General features: G+C 31.5%; 2 protein-coding genes across 4 annotated transcripts in view; both read left to right on the top strand.

Moving 5' to 3' along the window:
- Window positions 1-1,469: 1,469 nt before the first annotated feature.
- On the top strand, window positions 1,470-11,917 carry ath (ATP-dependent RNA helicase DHX33). Of its 3 annotated transcripts, XR_015837339.1 has the most exons (13): window positions 1,470-1,837; window positions 1,915-2,124; window positions 2,918-3,140; window positions 4,111-4,295; window positions 5,311-5,386; window positions 5,602-5,789; window positions 6,185-6,477; window positions 7,114-7,238; window positions 8,309-8,473; window positions 9,109-9,237; window positions 9,703-10,154; window positions 10,542-11,226; window positions 11,621-11,917. XR_015837339.1 is itself a non-coding variant. In XM_088257665.1 (11 exons), exons 1-11 carry the CDS (start codon window positions 1,632-1,634, stop codon window positions 9,988-9,990), a joined length of 2,088 nt encoding a protein of 695 aa, XP_088113791.1. In that variant the 5' UTR covers window positions 1,470-1,631; the 3' UTR covers window positions 9,991-10,685. The 3 variants fall into 3 exon arrangements, 1 of the variants encoding a protein (XP_088113791.1); XR_015837340.1 differs by lacking the exon at window positions 11,621-11,917 and having other exon boundaries at window positions 9,703-10,150; window positions 10,538-11,036; XM_088257665.1 differs by lacking the exon at window positions 11,621-11,917 and having other exon boundaries at window positions 9,703-10,685.
- Window positions 11,918-20,146: 8,229 nt separating this feature from the next.
- LOC148310859 (uncharacterized) overlaps window positions 20,147-21,561 on the top strand; it is a 339,367-nt gene continuing 337,952 nt past the window's right edge. The window contains exon 1 of the mRNA XM_088257619.1: window positions 20,147-21,077. The gene's annotated coding sequence lies outside the window, so the exon portion shown is untranslated. The remainder of the gene's footprint in view (window positions 21,078-21,561) is intronic.

The following is a 21,561-nucleotide window of genomic DNA, read 5'->3' on the forward strand; positions in this document are numbered from 1 at the left end:
AAGTACATACCACAAATCAACACTCTTGTGTGACACGTGTTTCGATGTATTCAACATCATTATCAAATATGTACCGTATATGAAACTTATGGCAATTGTATTCGTAGGACGATGAAGAATGAGGTACGGGTGCTGTTTCTTGTTCATTTATATTATTATTCTTCAATAGGAACGTGAACAATAAAAGAGAAGCTTTAGTTATTGTCATGTTTTTAACTGTTTAAAATTTATCATATTTCTAAAAGAAACTTAAGTTCAAAACATTATGGGATTGAAAAAGAATCACTTTATCTAATGATGACGTGTGAGTATAACGTTGTACTAGCGAGCAGCATGGAGGATTTGCAAAAAATACTGTAAAAATGTATGATGTAGGTATGTATGGAAAATCAGTTGGCAATGAATGAAAGTAGGTCAAAGGTCATTGTATTTAAAAGGAACAAAGACGTAAAATTATGCAAGACGTACATGATGGATGCTGGGAACAAGTGTAATAATTTTTATACTTAGGTAGCATGTTTTCAAGGGATGGAAAAGTGGATGACGATATTGAAAGAAGGGTGAATGTAGGGAATAAAATAATAAGTGTTTTGAAAAGAGTGATTACAGATAAAAAAAATGTCCATGGCAGCTAAACTGGCAGTTCACAATAAAGTGCTAGTATCAACACTGATGTACGGAAGCGAAACATGGAATCGGCAAAAGAAGGATGAAAACTGAGGGAACGTCGTAGAAATACGTTACCTCACACGAATACGTGAAAATCGAAAAGCTTTGTATGAGAGAATTAAAAATGAAGATATAAGAAAGAATCGTAAGGCTGAACAAAGGATAATTGAAAAGATAAAGAACAGTTTTTTAAAGATGGTACAAACATATGGAGCGAATGAATAACGAAAGAATTACATAGAAAATATATTCGTCAAATGAGAACGGGAAATGAGAACAAAGACGGCTAATAAAGACAGCTAATAAAATTGGTACGACCAGATTAATCCAAGCTTAAAATTTGATGAAATCAAATGTTTACGGAACCGGAGGGCGTGTATGACTAAATGTATGGATGTGAAGGAAGCTAGGAGTATATTTCAGGACAGACTAGTATGGCGTTCATCCTTTTTGCTTACCCCTGAAGAGAAACGGTGTGATGATAGTAGTAATACTTTATGTTTAAATGCTTATTTTCACTTTTATTGTAAATATGGATGAGTGGTGTTAATTTACTGGATAAATAATAAGATTCAATTGGATGAGGGTAAGATAGAGGTGGTGAGGGCTGACTAAACCCGTTTTTGACGTATGAACTTTTTGATTTATGTTAAAATTTTGATATAAATCATGAATACATGTTCATAATGGAAATATAACATCGTGACATTCAGCAGATAGGTTGTTTGTTCTCGTCAAAGCACTCCAGTAGGTACCTACTAGAGCTAAATGGATTTGTCGAACTCGGTTGAACCTTTGTTGAGTCTTTGGTTGAATTTATTCTATGGTGTTTATCAATCATATGTCAAAATCATGCCTCAATTTTCACCTTGCTATTTTTCTTGCACGTGTATGAGTTATTCCGTATCGTTTTATTAATATAATTTTTTTCACTAGCCAGGTGTAATGAAAATACGTTTAAGATGACAATGGATTCAAAATATGCAGCAGTTGACATAGGTCATAAAAGAAAGATTGAAATAAAAATGACCGATGTTTTACCTGCCAAAAAAGTGAAGTTTGGAAAAGGGAACTCCAAAGTTAAAACAAAAAACACCACTATAAATCCACCAGCTTTATCCTTACTTGAACATAGACGAAGCCTCCCAGTATACAGCGTTCGCGGACGGTAATTTAATTTTGCATGTCGTTATTTTTCTACTTACAGTGGAATAGTTTTATTTATTCGCATGTATTTTATTTCAGTTTATTAGAAGAAATTCGCAAAAATGATACTGTCATAATAATTGGGGAAACGGGTAGTGGAAAAACTACGCAGATTCCTCAATTAATTCATGAATGTCGGATGGAACAGTCTGGCATGATTGGAATCACACAGCCTCGGAGAGTAGCAGCTATTACTGTGGCTATGAGAGTTTCTCAAGAAATGAACTCGAAAGTTGGAGAATTTGTTGGGTATGTGCACAATTACAGTGTTTGAGCTTGATTTTTAGTTTTTAAATCAATAAATTTGTAATTGATAAAGTTTTACATATTATGAAGGTAAAAATTTATATGAGCAACAAAAATTATCATGAACCTAATCATTTTATACTATCCTTTTGAAATGTTGGTGCAACATTGCAAGTAGTAGTAATTTATCGAGAAACTTAAGACCCAAACTTCATGAAAATGTAATGTTTTCGTTAATGTTGTTTTTGCAGGAATTATGTACTTACCATATAAAGTTCCAACTCTATACTTATAATAATAAAAAACCCTTATCCGCACCCCAATGGTGCATAGGGCACTGCGTCATATAAACGCAGTGTTATCTTGATCGTTTACACATGAAGGAAAGGTGATCAGCCCTCCGCTTCAAGTACCAGTCCAGGGTAATATTGAATAAATATTACAGTGAAAAAATCACTCATATTTATTCTTACCCCCCCTGGGAATCGAACCCGGGTCCTCCAGAACGGTAGCCGAGTGTGCTGACCATTACACTACGGAGGCGGACATATATATATATATATACTATGATTTATACTATACTTATACTATGATTTATTACGCATTTAGTAATGATCGGTAATTTAGTAAATTTTTATCACAATTTTAGTGAGACCAATTCATTGATGAGACCATTTCATTGTTCACAAAGGCAGTTGGAGAGATTGCTGCGAAGAGACTTTTGAATGATATCAATATTTTGATATGATGATCGGCCGGAGGTACTTTAACTAAATGAATTATGGAATACTTACAGATACACGGTGAGGTTTGAGGATATGACATCTCCCAAGACCAAAGTAAAGTATATGACAGATGGTATGCTACTCCGAGAAGCTATGCTGGACCCTTTACTTATGTCATACTCTATACTGATACTTGATGAGGCTCACGAGAGAACTGTTAGTACTGATATTTTATTTGGAATCATCAAGCAAGCTCAAAAAGAAAGAAAAAGGAAGAATGTCAACCATTTAAAGGTAAGACAAATTCTTCTTAACCTCATCCGCACTTAATGGTGCATGGGGTACTGCATCAAATTGACGCAATGTTTAGTTAGCATGGTAGCCAAATTGCATTAACTACTACACTATGATTTATAATACACATTTTTCAATCATTAAATTCAGTGGAACTTCCATATTCCAACTTCTATTTAGTAAAATTCTCCCAATCACCAATATTATTATTGAACATGCTTATATAAGGATATTCTTTTTTTTGTGTGTAACAAACACTTAAAGGATTTTATTTTAAGATTAATTCCCCTTGAGCTGATTTAGATTTTAGTGCAAGGATGGAATAAAAAAATATCAAATTCAACTGCAATACCCATTAATTGGTTTTTGGGAATTCGGGAAATCCAGATGTTTAATAAAGTAAACCTTTTATACACATTTTTCCAATCGGTATTCAGTTTACTCCTAAGAAATGCAAAAAACAAAATTTTTTAATGAAAACCAGAACATGACTATTTGCAAAGTGTAGAAGAATTTATCGTGGGTGTACTGGCAAAAAACATTAACTCCAAAATATGCAATTTTGACTTAATGATGTATGTTACAAAGTTTTTAACATTCTATAAACTGGCAAAATACACTTAGTAGTTTGAAATGTCATATATATGTGGATTTAAAAGTAAATTAAACTTTAAGTTTAATAGTGGGTATTTTATTCAGTCTAAAAGCTTGAAATAACAGGGATTTTAAAGTTAACGTTTTTTGCCAGTATACCCACGATATTATAATGGACAACATATTTATAAAATACACATATCTGTGTTGTAACTTAATTAAATAATTAAGTTATAATGGAATATTTTGTTTTATTAATAGCCTTACTGTTTTTCACTCATTTCACAATATGCAAGTTCAATAGAACTTTTTATACTCACAATAGATTTTAGTTTGCAAGAAAAAATATTGTTTGTAATTGATTTTTTATATCTAGATAATTGTAATGTCTGCAACGATGGATGTGGATGTATTCAGCTCCTATCTTAATAATTGCCCTGTTATTTATCTGGAGGGACGTACGTTTCCTGTCACCATATATCACACCAAAAGTCAACCCAACGATTACTTACAAGCAGCACTCTGTACCGTGTTCCAGTTACACAAGGAATCTCCTATAAAGTAAGTATGTCAAATAATAACTAATAATTCAACAAAAAAATAATATATACATAATAATAATAATAAAACCCTTATCCGCACCCCGATGGTGCATAGGGCACTGTGTCATATAAACGCAGTGTTATCTTGATCGTTTACACATGAAGGAAAGGTGATCAGCCCTCCGCTTCAGGTACCAGTCCATGGTAATATTGAATAAATATTACAGTGAAAAAAAATCACTTATATTTATTTTACCCCCCTTGGGAATCGAACCCGGGACCTCCAGAACGGTAGCCGACCGTGCTTACCATTACACTACGGAGGCGGACAAAAATATATACATAATAAACAATATTCAAGGCGTATATATTAAAAGTAAGCAAGAAGACTTAAAGGTGTAGAAGAATCCCGCTTCGGAAAACTCCTTCGGACACATGGAACAGATCAATATCCAATGTGATATTGTTCAACATAGCGGAATAATAAATACAATAATAATAATAATAATGAATACAGTGGAACCTCTCGTAACGAGCAGAAATATATCTGAAAAAGTTGCTCCCTAAAATAGCAATATTTCGCATAAGGAGTTACAGAGAAAGGTCAAGTCCCTTTTTCACGACATTAACTTGTGAGCCGGGACTTCTGCACCAGTCAAAACAAAGTCAAAAATGTTTCGCAAAACGAGTGTTTCGCTTAGCGAGTAAGATTCTGGAACGAATTATGCTCGTTATGAAAGGTTTCACTGTAATTTAACATTATTAACCATCTAATATTTTTTCAATATTACCCTGGACTGGTACCTGAAGCGGAGGGCTGATCACCCTTCCTTCATGTATTAACAATCAAGATAACACTTCGTTTATATGATGCACTGCCCCATGCACCATCGTATGCGGATGAGGGTTTGAAGAAGATGAAGAAAGCATCCTACTGCTATTCGATTCTTAGGAATTAATGGTTATTATTAGGAATTTGTGTTCTGTCACTTCTGCTTTTTAATAATTTTTCTTAAAACATTTTTTATTTTCAGTCAAGATGTATTAGTATTTTTGACTGGACAGGAGGAGATAGAAACACTAGCTTATAATATTAGACAGATTGCAAAAGTAAGTAGATGATGAGTATTTGCTATTGTTTACTTATTTATAATGCTTGTATTTTTCGCTAACAGCGTAAAGCCTCTTTCCTCAATGTAAAATATGTAATTATTGAATTCTGCCAAGAATGATTACTATCGGCAAAAAACAACTGATTGTCTGTTGAGCTCATTTTTAAACTTTTTTTTGTACCATATATAGTTTTTTTTTTGCGTACATTTTAGGAAGTGGGAGGGGGAGCTATACGAGTATGTCCTCTGTTTGCAAGTTTGCCTCAAGGACAACAGTTAGAAGTCTGGCAACCTGTTCCTCCTACCGTCCGTAAAGTTATTCTGGCAACAAATATTGCAGAAACATCTGTCACTATTCCAAATATTAAATTTGTCATTGATACTGGTGTTGTGAAAACTCGGTAAGTACCTACAATATCTATCCAGAAATAAATATACATCTATAGAAAAATGCGCACCTTCATTATTTAGTGCAATGCACTTCTTTTTAAACATTTGTAGTATTCTACAATAAAATAGAAAAATTCATGGATTTCAAAAATTCAAAAGTATTTGAAGAAGACCTCTTCTTTATTTGTGGGTGTCACTAGTCTGAATAATTACAATATATTCTTTTTGACATCTCAATCGTAAAGCCCTGTAAGTGCCCAGAATTCCATATTCTTCTTCATCTATGCTGAGATGTCAAAAATAATGTAAAAAAATAACTCCTAATTAGAGATAATCCAGGTTTGTGAACAAGTCAGGAGTCATTGCATAAAAAAATGCTAGTAGTATAATAATTTCAATGGTGTAGGTGGACAGTGGGCTGTGCATCTGTGCTACGCGTGGAGAAGTGCTCCCAGGCGGCGTGCTGGCAGCGGGCCGGGCGGGCGGGGCGCGTGGCCCCTGGGACTTGCTACCGGCTGTACACGGCGCAGGCCCTACAGACGCGGCCCGCGCACACCATGCCCCCCATCTTGCGCTCCCCGCTCGCCCCCACCCTCCTGCAGCTCCTCACACTGGGGGCGGACCCTCTCACCTTTGACCTCATCGACCGCCCGCCTGAAGAAGCCATTGCCGAAGCTCTCCGATTACTCAAGCAACTAGGTAATAAAATGCATCTGTCTCCATATTCAGATGGTGCATGGAGCAATAATCTGCTTTATGACAATTGTAAATTGCATGAATTCAAAAAGACAATGGTATGCGCATATAAGGAGAATGGAACCATCCAGACTCCCCCACATCGCACTGTACGGCAAACCCCATGGTTGGACGACTCGCGGGCAGACCGCCAAAGAGATGGGTCATAGCTGGATCGACATCGCAGGAGGCTAATCCCTCTTAAAAACAGGCCACGAGGCCTACAACAAGATGAAAAAGAAGAAGAAGATGAATTCAACGTGGTTTAACTTATGCTTCACATGCCATTCTATAGTAACACATTTAAGTTTATGTATTAATTTTAAATCAAACACAGATTTTTTGAGTCTACTAAGTTTTAAAAAATCTGTGTTTGATTTAAAATTAATACATAAATTAAAATGGAGTTCTACAAATTAAACGCCAAATCAATAAATAACACATTTAAGTTTTATAGTGTAAATACACACTGGAAATTGAATCCAGGACACCGTGGATGGAAAAAGCAAAATCAAATAATTTATCAAATTTAATATTTTTTATTTACTTGTAGTAATGCAGTGTAAAAAATATATTCTAAATATGTTTTCCTTGTTTTAGGTGCCATATCTGCAATTGTAAATCCATCTCTCACACAAATTGGAAAGAAAATGGCTGCGTTTCCCGTTGATCCAATGTTTTCTAAGGTCATATTGAGTGCTAATGAATTTGGATGTTTAGATGAAGTGAGTTCATTTTGTATAACTCTATAATTTTTTAAAATTGATTGGAAGTCGGATATTTTCTCACATTTATCGCTTCAGCACCATCCTTCCTCATCGCCTGTGCAACGCTTCACCCTTCAGTACCTGTACCCCAGTACTGGTTTGCTGTCACTTTTACTGCTGGTTTCTTTGTGTCATAGTAAATTCAGTAAGCACATTGAATGCCAATGTACTGTGCACTTCGAGCTAGTGATCAGTTTGTAGTGCGCTGTTGTTGTTACGGCTTGGCTTTGACATTACAGTCATGAAAAGTGTGTTTAGGCAATGCTCATGAGTTTCCGAGGCGATAGATGTGAGACAACATCTTAAAACGTTAATTGCCATACTAAAATTTGTCAATTTTGAAATTCACAAAAAACTTTTTGGTAATTTACGTATTTTAATACTAAAATGTATTTAGTTTATTTAATTTTTTGATTTGACGTTGGGTTCCATATTTAAAGCATTTTGAATATAGCTCTTGATTGAGGTCACTGGTTCCCTCATGGAGCTGCGGTCCAACACAGGCGAGGTCACCGATGCCCCCCATGGCGTTTAACATGTTATTCGCATCTTAATTCTTAACTGCCTGTATGGTTTAAGTAGAGTATAAGTATCGATAATATGTATTAGTAATCATTAAACAGGTATCTTTTTGTATACATATTTCAATTAGTATTTGAATTTGTGGATACACCGTTTTACTTTAAATGAAAATTTGACCCTCATAATATTCTCTCTGAATATTTGATCGTCGATTTTATTTTTGGCCTATTATAAAAAAATAACTTTCTGTGTCATGTGATTAATATTGATACCGTGGGTAAAATTAATTAAACTATTATTAAATGCTATTTTAATTTATAACATTTCTAAATCTGATTTAAGTCCTTTATTGAATGCGTGTAATATATTTCATAAAAATGTAGGCTGCAAGCGTCTGTAAACAATATGAATATCAGCTAACCTCAGATTGCACAGTAAGAACATGTTACCACGAAGATAAGATTAACTAATTTATTAGTTAACACAATGACTTATTTTATTTTTAGATCCTTACTATAGTTGCCCTGTTGTCTACTGATGGCATATTTCATTCATCGCTAAACAAAAGAGAAGAGGCTTTAAGAGCAAAGTGCAGATTTATATCACCTCTGGGAGATCATATTACCTTGCTAAATGTATACAAGGAGTATGTCAATGTTACAAACAAAAAGGTTAGTTTTATTATACATAATAAATTTTATTAAATAAATTTTGCATGTCTAATTGTATAAAAAAAACTTTTGTGATAAATAAATTAGCAATCATTATGTAGGAAGGAAAATACATGTAGAATGTTGTTGAAGTGCTCTTTAGGTAGTATTTTACGAAAATTGCGCTGTATTAACTATACAAAATTATTATGTATGTATTATCAGGTTTTTGCACAACAAATGTTGGACGTGCGGTCAGTTGTAAAACATCGGTTATTGTAAATTGATGTGTTTACTTACTGTGCTAATTAATACAATGAGTTAGTACCTCGTACTTTATTACATTCATATATCCTGGAAGTCAGTATATCTATCCCTTTATCTTAATTAATTTTGGTCTATGATGATTTTGTGAACAGTTAAAAAGTGGAATTTTTAGCTTTTAGAGTATTAGCAGACGTGATTATTTTATGGAATAAATAACTTTAAAGTAAAAAAATAATTTTTACTTGAACGTTATGGACTTTCTTTTAATTCATACAAAATCCAACATTTGAGGTGCACAAACTGATATTAATTCTTATTTAATGCTGTTCTTAGTAAATAAAAGAATAGAAGTTTAATTTTTAATATTTTTGAATAAATTTATTTTCCAGAAATGGTGCCGTGAACATTTTTTGAAGTCACATAATCTGGGATATGCCAAAAATGTCCGTAATCAGCTGTTGGAACTTTGTCAAAAGTTTCATTTTCAAGTTCAGAGTTGCGGTGAGGCAATGGAAAAAGTGAGTTCAATTATAATCATTGTCATTATTAATTGTTTATTTTATAACTTTGTTTTTGCAAAAAACAAATAAAGCAAAAATTTCACCACACTTCACTCTTAAACAATTTCATGTTGCGAGTCGACATTTTCATATTTAACCCTTTAAGTATTACTGGAAGAATAGTTGTCTACCATACCTATATGGAGCCCGACGTGTCTCTGGGAAACAATTACCCTAGAGAATTAAAATCAAGTACCATACTTATGCTGTAACTTCTTGGGATATCAGCAGAATATATTTACTAATATACTGCCCAAAAAATTCAGACAAATTGAATTATATAATTATTTTTATTTAAAAACAGTTCCCGGACTTCTGCAACTTAAAGGGTTAAATATATTCTAATTTTCCTAAATTACATCTCCTTTATAAAAAAAAGTAAAATTTATTTATATTACCACTTCATAAAAACATTGTACACAGGTCCTGAAGTGTCTGATTTCCGGGTTGTTTGTGAACACCGCGTGGGTGCGAGGAGGTCCTGTGGGCGGAGTCAGTGGCCAAGGTCGCTACATGACGGCTTCCGGAAACGCGGCCACAATTCACCCTTCATCTGTCCTCCACGGTCACACCCCTCTTCACCAGTGCCTTCTGTACTCCGACTTGATCAGCACTCAGAGGACCTACATCAGCGTATTGTCTGTTATTCAGCCAGATTGGCTCCATGAGATTGTTCCCGATTTTGCCAGGAAATGTAGAGTAACACACTGAGCACTTGTGCTCATTTGTAGAGATATATGAGTGGCTTTTTATATCTGCCATATGAGACAAAAAAAATGAACTTTTTTATCATCCTTTTCTTAGTTTTGGGCATAAGTAGAAATTTGTATTCCATCCAGCTTTTCGATTCTTAACACACAAAGATTCAAGTGTACGCATATCGCTCACTCCTTTCAAGAACGTCATAAATCAAAAATCGACAATTTTCAGTTATGCACGTTTTCGGAATGCCCAGTAAATGTACTATATCCCAGCAAAAGAGGCATATTTTTAACTTAATATTTACCCGCTACAGGGCTGAAAATGTTGTTTTTGCATTTTGAAGAAAAGGTGTTGTTTAATTATTTTTTTAAATATAGAAAATATTTTTCAAATGGAGAAAAAACCTTCAGGTTTTACCTAAAAAGATCTGTTGCACAGTAAAAAGTTCAATAAGTGGCTTGATATTTATTTTTAATACATTGTGCTATATTTTTAAACTTTAAAAACGTTCTCCTGAAGAATCAAGTTTTTTGATTTATGACGTTCTTGAAAGGAGTGAGCGATATGTGCATTTCATAAATAACGTCCAGGTGCATAATGTGTGTTTTGTGGAGTGAGACTCATTACAAAAAAGGTCACTTCCCATTCATATTTTTTAATCTTTAAACATAGATGTCACTAAAAGAGTGGTAGCTAATTTCAAATAATTGTATGAAATATTAAATTCTTATTTCATATTAAAACAAAAACAAAAAAACCCTGATAATTCTTTTTAAGTATAACTATGATTTTACCAAATATTTGGTAGTATTCTATTTACACAATAATGGAAGAATTTTTTTGTAGATAAAATGCGTTGTCAATATTTGTTTTATTTCAAGTATTTTTTGAAAATGATACAATTTATCAGTTCCCGAAATTAAAATTTAGAATCAGAAAGGCATTTTTTTCATTAATAAGTCACTTAAAGCAAAGTTAAAGGTTTTTTGAAGGTTTTGAAAAATTAGTATACATAGATGTAATAGATCAAGAATATTTTTTTTGAGAAATAAAAATTAAGGAAAAACAAACGTTTCTCTTCTGTGTTTTGTACATATTTTCTTTGTGACTTCACTCTTTAAGAGCGCTTTCCAGAGAATTAAAGTATCTACATATTTTTATATTATGTTAATATGTATGTGTTTTTAGAACTTAATTGTTATGAAAATAAAATTACATGAAATATTTGTATAAAAACTAAGCAACGTGTGTGTATATATCGCTAACTCCTTTCAAGAACGTCATAAATCAAAAATCGTCAATTTTCAGTTGAGCATGTTTTCGGAATGCCTAGAAAATGTACTATATCCCAGCAAAAGAGGCATATTTTTAACTTTATATTTGCCCGCTACAGGGCAGAAAGTGCTGTTTTTGCTTTTTGAATAAAAGGTATTGTTTAATTATTTTTTTTAATAAACTAAATATTTTTTAAATGGAGAAAAAACCTTCAGGTTTTACCTAAAAAGATCTGTTGCACAGGAAAAAGTTCATAAGTGGCTCGATATTTATTTTTAAAACATTGTATTATATTTTTAAACTTTAAAAAAGTTCTCCTGAAAAATCAAGTTTTTTGATTTATGACGTTCTTGAAAGGAGTGAGCGATATATAAAATAAGGAAAAAAGTTAGTTATTTTTTTTTTGCCTTCTCAGTACTTTTGTACTTATCTTTGTTAAATACCAATATGATAAATTTTTGCATGTATATAGATATGTAAATACAATATGTACTTGTATTATGAAAAGAGTAAATTTATTTTCCCAAATATTGTACAAATATATTATTAACCTTTTAGGTGTTATTGAGTTTCTGAAATTTTTGGTGTATAGAAATTAATGTTTGGATAATCAAAGACTTTAAAGAATTGTTTATTTACCAATAAAAAATGCAAAAACAAAGAACCATGTTTTTATTATTAAATAATTAACTGCGAAAAATTTGTACAACCGCATCTTTGTTAAGAGCATTTCTTGGATTACATGGTTTAATAAAGTATTTTATTTATTTTTGAAAATGATATCTTTTGAGAAATGTGTCGTTATATTGTTCTGGGATAAAATAGTTTAAAGGAGAACAGTATATTCTAGGGATTCTTACATACTACTCATTTATTTCAATTAAATTATTACTTATCAATTGTAAAGTATGTACTCTTAAGTGTAATTATGGAAAGGACATTCTTTACAATTGAAATGTAAGATTATTATCATTAGTATCACTATCCCGGAACATATTTGTATTATGTTATTGATTTGGCATCAAGTTTGTGGAAAAACATGATAATTTTAATGGTGAAGAAAGAAAATAGAAAGCACAATTTTTTTAAATTTCTCAATGCTTGTGAAGCAATAAAAATATTAAAAATCATGAAAAATCAATGCAATTAAAACATTGAAAATACTAAGTCACAGGGCCTATCAAGAAGTATGCAGTCCGCCATGGGAAATGTTAAGTATTGCGTGTGTTGCTGTTACGTTCAAAAGATTTCGGCTAAAAAGTTGTTTTTCAAAAAAGCTCGTTTATGACTTTTCGTCGCAGTTATACGAGTACATAAAAATACAGGCGTGTTCGAATGTAACGTCGTGTCAACATTTTAAGGAAATCGGTGAACAAATTAAGAAAATTTAAGATTTTAATAAACTTACATTTACAGCTTTATTTACATAGATTTAAAATATTAATTTAAGTCTTTATAGTGCCGTTTTTTTAACTATAACTTTGAATACTAAATTGTATAAAAAAGTCTGTCTGAATAAATATATTATATACATTGTTTAATAAGCGATCAAAATGAATTGGGATGAAAAAAGAAAATAATTTCTTTCTAGAATGACGGTCGGCTTCGACTTATCAAATATCTTTCGCGATATTATTTTTATTGCCTGGAAATAGGTTATATTGAGGGACTGCGTAGATTTTTGGGATTGATAATATAATCCGTATATTATTGAAAGGGATTAAATACTTATGCTGTCATGATTTAGTGGAGTAAATTACAACACTATGTTAAGTTTCTCAGATTCTGAAAAACACGTGTTTTTCCATTCAATTAAGTAAGTGGTATAAGTTGAGTAATATTCATATAAATATGGTGGTTTCAAGAATAGAAAATTGATAATTAATATTTTTTCTATGTAACGCGGTGAAATGGCGTTTCGGCACCTTTTTTCACTGATATTTTTTTGTTTAAATTTTCAATATCAATTAGACGAAATAATGTTTGTTGTGCTTACGTAATTACAATATATATTTATATGATTCGTCAAAATGAATGAAAGATATGGTAAATCAATGAATATTCAAATGATATTTAAATTATTTTTTTTAGTAAAAAGCTTGACATTAAGTGAGATCCAGGACTTTTTTTGATTAAAAAAAGCCCTGAATATACCTGTATATTTTTAGTTAATACATGGATAGGGCTAAAGTTGTGGAACAAGAATGATATCAAAATAACATTATTATTGAATGCCAACGTAAACAATATCAAAATAAAAGAACAATACAAAAATATAGCATTTCGATCCATTTTAATATAGCATTTTAATCCAAGCATCTGCGTCATTTATTTACTGTTCAATTTTATAATACTTTTTACTGCAAAGAGTTTTACTGTTTCTACGGGGTCTTACTACGTTTGTTTTAAATGACTCCACTATAATTGTACTTACTAAATCTATCACAATTGTTTTATTCATCTTATATCTTGTCAATGATTTTTGCTCACTCTTTTCTTTGGGTATGATGAATCAATTATTGATCATTAAAATAATTAATATTTATCGTAATTATTAATTAATATTTTTGGTAATAATTAATGTTTATCATGATACTACATTTATGATTATGGTGGAGTCTTTTTTAGTTGTAGCCTCCATTGCAATCTAATTAAGCAATTCTCACCTATCCCTATCAAAAGATACATAGAAAATAAGATCGACTCGGTGTTACAACATATTTTTATCGTTAGTTATATTAATGCAAGGTGATCAATCCCAAGCTCCAGATTCTTGGATCATAGAATGAAAAATATTTTACAGTATATATGACTAACTGTTCGTAAAATTTAACCCTAAACCATATTTGTAGATAAAATTCCATTTGTGGATCGCACAATATTGACATATGTAGTAGCTCTGCGGAATAGTGAATTATTGTTATATGTCTCTTACATTCCTTCTTAATAAACTAAACTTAAGTGCCATGTAACCGGTTCCTATTTTTTATAAATACTTTTGATCAAGTTTCACTTTTTAATTACTTAGTCCGCCAGACGAATGTTTAGTTACTGAGGGTTAAATAAGCTTTTGCTGAATTGTACTTGTTCCTTGATGAAAAATAAGCAATAATGCTCTGTAAAAATAATTCTGGATACCCAAAAATTAACGGACACGCTGTAACACATTAAAAAAAATTCGAAACTATTTGTAAATTGTTTAAGTAATCTCATACTTGTCACAGGATAGTAAAAATATTTGAAGATTGTTTGATTTTCATTATATAATAGATTCAAAATTATTTAAAATAAAAGGAAAACGAAAAAATGGCCTAAATTATTTTCTCAAAACTAATATAAACTGTATAAATTGCTTCGAAAATATATCACGTTTTTTGTTACCATCTTTAGTATACCTCAGACGGAACTCCAATACTACCAAACTCTCTGGAGAAACGGCAGACAATATTCAATACCTATCGAAGTATAGCTATTGGGGTTGAGAGGGTGAAATGTGTGGGTGGAAGCCGGAAGCAGGAAGTGACTCGCGATGCTAAAACATTTCATTATCGACTCTGGCGTGACACTTTTATTGGTGTAATCCATCCCGCTGAGGCAACATTTTTTTTCGCACCTCCTTGTGAGGACCGCTTTAGTCAATGTGTCCAATCATAAAGGGATGTGTTACATTCTTTATTGGATATGCGCTTGGGCCCATGCTAACATGGGCGTAGTATAGTAGCCTCTTTTATTTGTAATAGGTACTCATAGATTATATTGTACAAATCAGTCATCACTGGGATGTCTGTAGCTCAAAGAAATAAATCTAATATAGAATATTTAACGGTCAAAAATATGTATGTACATACACGTTTTATTATGTGTATGTTTAAAAAAAAAACAGTGAAAATTCGCATACGTATATTTTTATTTAATTATGTTTTCCATTTATATTAAAGAACTATGCGAAAACGAAAACGCAAAACATAATATGTTGTTTAATATACCAAAGTAAAGCAAGCTTTCAGCATTTTACAAAAGAATGAGCAGCTTACATTTTGGGCTGATTCAGACCTATACGATTAAAAGAATGAAGAAATACACATACAGTATGAAAGTTAATATTAACAACATTTTGAGTGTGTTTACAAATACTTGTTTACAAATCTGGATTATCTCCAATTATAGGAAATATTTATCATATTATTTTTTGACATCTCAACATGTTGTTAATAAATTATCTGGTCAAATTATACGCTAAAAATAATAAAATAAAAAGGATATTTTCTGGCGTTTATCACATACAAATAAAACAGTTTCTCTCAATAAAAAAGCTTCTTTGCCTCACCAATAGAAGCCATTAGTGAAAATTCTAGTGAGTCTTGTACAATGATTCAAAATTGAATCATATACGAGCATATAGAACTTCCAAGAATTTGAGAAGTGTAGTTGTCAATCAAAGGTAGAATGTTATGTTATGTTAAGTGTGTAAAGTGATCACTTAAACCCGCCTATGACGGTCCTAAGCCCCGTATTTACGGGACTTAGGGCCCAGACTTCAATATTCTTCTTTATTTATGTTGAGTTGTCAAAAATAAAGTTAATATTTATCGTCCTGTACGAGCTATATCGCCCTAAATCGGTTTGACAGTTCGACTAGTTGGGTAGGTATTACAATTGTATTGGAGTTCTATTGGGAAAACTATAAAATATGAAACGTAAAGAATAAAAGAATATGGAATAATTTGAAAGTTACATCCGGATATAAAAATGAGCAGTTGTTGTAAACTTTTCAGTAATTTATTTATAAGGTTTTTTTGGAAAATATACTTCTTACGGAAACGTTTGTACCGTAAACAATGTTAATCGAATAAATCGCCTTTGGTTTAGTATCCAGTGTTCACAGCTGTAAACCAATGTACATCTGTATTCGTCTGTACGAACTTGAATATTACAAAGCCGGTGAAAGTATATAAAGCGATAGCTTTATACACAAGATAGCTTTATACACATTGATAAGTCCCAGGTCCAGGTCCCCTTACATCTTCCCTTCTCATGAACTTGGTTCATCTATGTGAGTCATCTATAAAAATAATAATTATTGGGACAACTTTTTAAATAAGATATAGCACAGAAAGGCAAAATATGTAATTTTTGAAGAAAAAAACTCCTTGTTTCGTATTATGTTGATTTGATTTGAGTGATATACGAATATAAAATGGATGTTTCCTTCACTCTTAATTCTTTGCATAAAATAAGGCGATTTGATTAGGCGTATGCCTATAAGAATAATGCGAACACAAGGAGCGCTGATTGAAAAGTCCCAATCCGGCAAAGGAGCCTCCTGTTTGCGATCTCTCCACTTTTGTGCCGACATTAATGCCCCCACAGAGTACACGGTATGGAGTAATAGCACGCTCTCGCGGATTCGCATTTATTCTTGTCTCAAATGAGACTTACTCGTATTCTCAGCACTATTCTGGATATTTCCCCTGTCTGTTCTACACTTCGCGTAGCACATGTGAATGAAAATCATCCCACACGGGTAAAGAGACAAATGTACATATGTGTTCAAGGAAAACCTTTCTCGGAAAATACCAAAATTTATGTGCAATTCGAAAGTATAACGACACGCTTGGGTTAGTGAAATATAACCATTCTGGTTTCCACTAACGTTTTACTTAAACGATAGTTCACTAAATTTGTAACGTTCGCTCTGAAAATAATCAAAGTAGATTTAAACACGATGCCTAATGTCAATTAGTTTCTTGTAATCATTTATTTTCTTAATTACTTTATTTTTCTGATTAACGTTTATTATATTGTAAAAGGTACATATTCACAAATTACTATTTAAGTAACCAAAATTATTTTTGGGAAGGATATGACACAGCGAAAATTGAGAAAAATATATATGCATTCACATGTATGGTAACACTTTTACATTGAGGATTACTTTTTCTTTTCATTTAGTTGTTGGATGTGACGATAAAACAAAAAAAACTTTTACTTTTAAATATCATGATTTCGGAAAACATTAAATAAAAATTATATAAAATGGTACTTTTGATGTATTTTGGTTAGGCTAAGCTTCAATAAAACTCACTAAATTAATACAAGGGGACCACACTCAAAACGTCACTATTTAATATATATTTTATATGTCCTTTTGGATTGATATGTGGGTTGTGGAAATTTGCTACAATGGAATAAAACTAAGGTTAACGCCAATTTTCGTTACTGATATTGCAACAGTTTATAACTCTTTAAATTGAAATTTTTGAAAATTCAATATATGTTGTAGCGTAAGTGTATACGCGTTCAAGTTGAATTTGTTTTCTGTTTTGCCTTCATCAAGGCGCAAGCTAAGTGTGGAGTAATATTATGGAAATATATTACAATACATACATGCACATATGTACTATATATACAGTATCAAACAGATAAATTTAAACAAATTTTTTTTTCGTATTTTCAACACCCTCTAAAAAATGTTTTGGGGGTGTTCCTCGTGTTATGGACCAGGGCTGCTTCTTTCAGTGACTGAGATGATGAATAGCGAGAAGTATCACCCAATTCTACTGGAAAAGATAATACCAGAGATACAAAAACGAAGATCAAATGGTTATGGAATATTTCAGCAGGATTTAACCCCCTGCCACAAATCCAAAAAAAATAAAGAAAAAAAATTCACACAATAACAATGAACTATGATGGACTGGTCTAGGATTTTTGCCAGACATAAACCTAATTGAAAATTTATCAGCAATCTGTAAGAATCGGCTCTCCAAAATTGATTGCACTACGGTGGAAAAGCTCATTTTGTCCATAATTCAGGTGTGTATATAAAAATGGCATCCACGTGCCAAAACCTTATATAATAGTTGTCAAGAAGAGTAAAATCTTTGGTTGAGGTCAAATGAGATCATATTAAATATTAATTTGTTATATAACTAAGAAACAAAAGATTTTCCAAAACTTTTTACGAATATAGTACACAACAAAAAAAAAGTTTTGTTTCAATTAATCTGTTCTTACAATATTGTTCTTACAATATGAAAACATCGTGGTGATAAATCAGAGAAAATATTTTAAGTGACACGCTTATTTCTCGATGAAAAGATGGTTGTATAAAAATCTTGACAAAGTTCAGCGTTAGAAATATATCCCAGCATTAGAGATTTTTTTCCATAAATATTTTTTTTAAATCGGTAATAAATTTAAAGAGTCATAAGTTTCAATCAAAATCAATAATTACGTTTGAATTTTATGAATGTAATGAAAATTTATATGTATATATAAATATATATATATATATATATATATATATATATATATATATATATATATATATATATATATATATATATATATATATATATATATATATATATATATTTATATATATATATATATATATATATATATATATATATATATATATATATATATATATATATATATATATATATATATATATATATATATATATATATATATATATATATATATATATATATATATATATATATATATATATATATATATATATATATATATATATATATATATTTTTTTTTTTTTTTTTTTAAATCGGTAATAAATTTAAAGAGTCATAAGTTTCAATCAAAATCAATAATTACGTTTGAATTTTATGAATGTAATGAAAATTTATATGTATATATAAATATATATATATGTATATATATATATATATATATATATATATATATATATATATATATATATATATATATATATATATATATATATATATATATATATATATATATATATATATATTTATATATATATATATATATATATATATATATATATATATATATATATATATATATATATATATATATATATATATATATGTATATTTATATATATATATATATATATATATATATATATATATATATATATATATATATATATATGTATATATATATATATATATATATATATATATATATATATATATATATATATATATATATATATATATGATTTTTATAAATAAATGGCTAAAAATATGTTGTACAAGTCAAACAATTTATCAACATGGTTCCCCCGCGTGCTACTGTTTAGTTTGAATCTATCAATCACGATTGTAGTTTTATATCAGTACAAACTATCACCATCCTATCTTAACGGACTTTCAAAAAGTTATCATCGATAGTAAAATGTTTTTCTCTCTTTGTAACGCTGAATGGTGAATATAAATAACTGCTTAGCCGCAAAAGCACGTGGCTTTATCTTAATACGGATTCCTTTTATTCCGAAAAGATGACATCTACGCTGAAAAGGGATACAGGAAGTCTGTCTACAGTTCCAAAGATTTTGATTGATATTACTTTCTCATTCAAAGCTTTCATGCACTTGTGCTCCACGGCGATCGTTTAGTGAACCTTTTGTGCACCCTAATAGCTTCGTTTATTATTGATACGGTCTTTAGAGAAGCCCGGAGTTTTAAAAAGCAAATAATGTTCTCACTCGAGAGAGTAACAGGTTTGTTTGTTATCCGAAGCAAAAGCCGAAGTTCTTTCAATACCGCGCAGGGAAGGCTGAAAGGGAGTTCATTACGCGCGCGAAATGGGAACATTTCCCGCGCTTTCTGACTAGACTAATACTCGCACGAGATGACGGGGAAATGAGACGGTTGTTTGTTTCAATTCACGTCGAGTGGCGGTGTACCGTAGGGTTTGTTTACATTAATTTACGATTCATAGGCAATCGGGATAAGGTCGTCCGGGAGTCGCGATTCAAGTTTTGAAGCGCCCGCATCCGAAAGGCTTTCAATCACGGCGCCCCCGCGGGTGCGCGCGGCGCTATCGACCCGCGCGGGCGGCGGTCACCGGCCAGCAGCGCGCTGCTCCGCCCGCCGAGTGCTCGTCCGACCGCCGCCCCGACCGCACGCGCGCGCCGCCGCTCCGCTCCGCTGGCCGCTCGCCTCTCGCGACACATGACACGAGCCTGCGTCCCCGTCGTATGTGCACGTCGACTCCGCGGAAACTATTTTCCGCCGGACGATGAATAAACATTGTCACTACCTGCACCGGGAGAGTGTTAACGGTGGCGACGGTTTCTTTTAAACTTGTATCGCCGCATTGTTTACTCATTTCTTATTTTAAAGTAAAAGTTTAAATTAACGGAATTGCCAAAAAAGTTCTTATCTAGCGTGAATTTTACACGAGGAATTGATGTACTTTAGATAACGCAAAAATATACCTTATACATATTGTAAGAAATGGATTTATCTTTAATTCATTTATATTTTTCACAATAACTGCCTAAATATATAAAAATAATCATTATTCAACCCCAATACATAAATTAGTAAATATAAAAATATTGATTAATTAATTATATAGTTATTAATGTATGTAATTTGTAATAAATGTTGTGATTAATAACCATTGAATTGAGTAGATTAACGTAAATTAATATTTAAAAAAAAGTGTTGTTGACAAAGTGGTTATAAGCATTTGAAACAATACGTTTACTTAAAAAGATAAATATAACAATAGTTTATTTACAATCTGTTTGAAAAGTTATGTTTAGTAAAGTAGTGCAAAGTTCTGTTTACCCGCAAAGTTCATGATGGCAGTGAAAATTCAGTGAACTATTCAGTTGAGTGGACTGATCGGAACACGTTCAACAGAGAAAGTTTTACTTAGAGGGAAGGTAAACAAGTACGGTGGCGCAACATGATATACTAACTCTGAGGGAACATAATAACACTACGTCACTCTGCAATCATTACTTGTTGGAAGCCACAGACAATGTTTGAATTCTCCCAATGAGCTGGTCATCTTTTAAATAAATAATAGGTAAGAATTTAAAAATATTTACCTTTAATGCTCACCCAAAAAAGATTACATGTTTATCGAAATATTTGATTTGTGTCGACTTCGGTCGACACAAATCAAATACAATACAAATGTGGATTGATATCCATATTTGTAATGTATTTGGTTAAAAACCATCCCATTACGAAATCAGAAGATTTATTATATGTTTTATCTTAATTTCGGCCAACAATACAAAATATTTCGACGAAAATACAATACAAATGTGGATTAGAATCCAAATTTATATTGTATTTGGTTAATACCCATCCCATTAATAACACTGTCTGTCACGAGCTAGATTGATTCAAGCTCCTTATTATAACCCTTAATTGTATAACTGTCCCTAGGTTTAAAAATGCAAATCACAAAAGAAAACAGAAATCTTAATTTTTTATTCCTATTGTTGACGTCAAAAGGAATTCAATTGCATATTGTACCATAACGCAGTGTTTTGTTTTAATGA

Source organism: Brachycentrus maculatus, unplaced genomic scaffold (genome assembly GCF_059751285.1).
Source record: "Brachycentrus maculatus isolate JH-2025_06_01 unplaced genomic scaffold, ASM5975128v1 h1tg000086l, whole genome shotgun sequence".
NCBI classification, from domain to species: domain Eukaryota; kingdom Metazoa; phylum Arthropoda; class Insecta; order Trichoptera; family Brachycentridae; genus Brachycentrus; species Brachycentrus maculatus.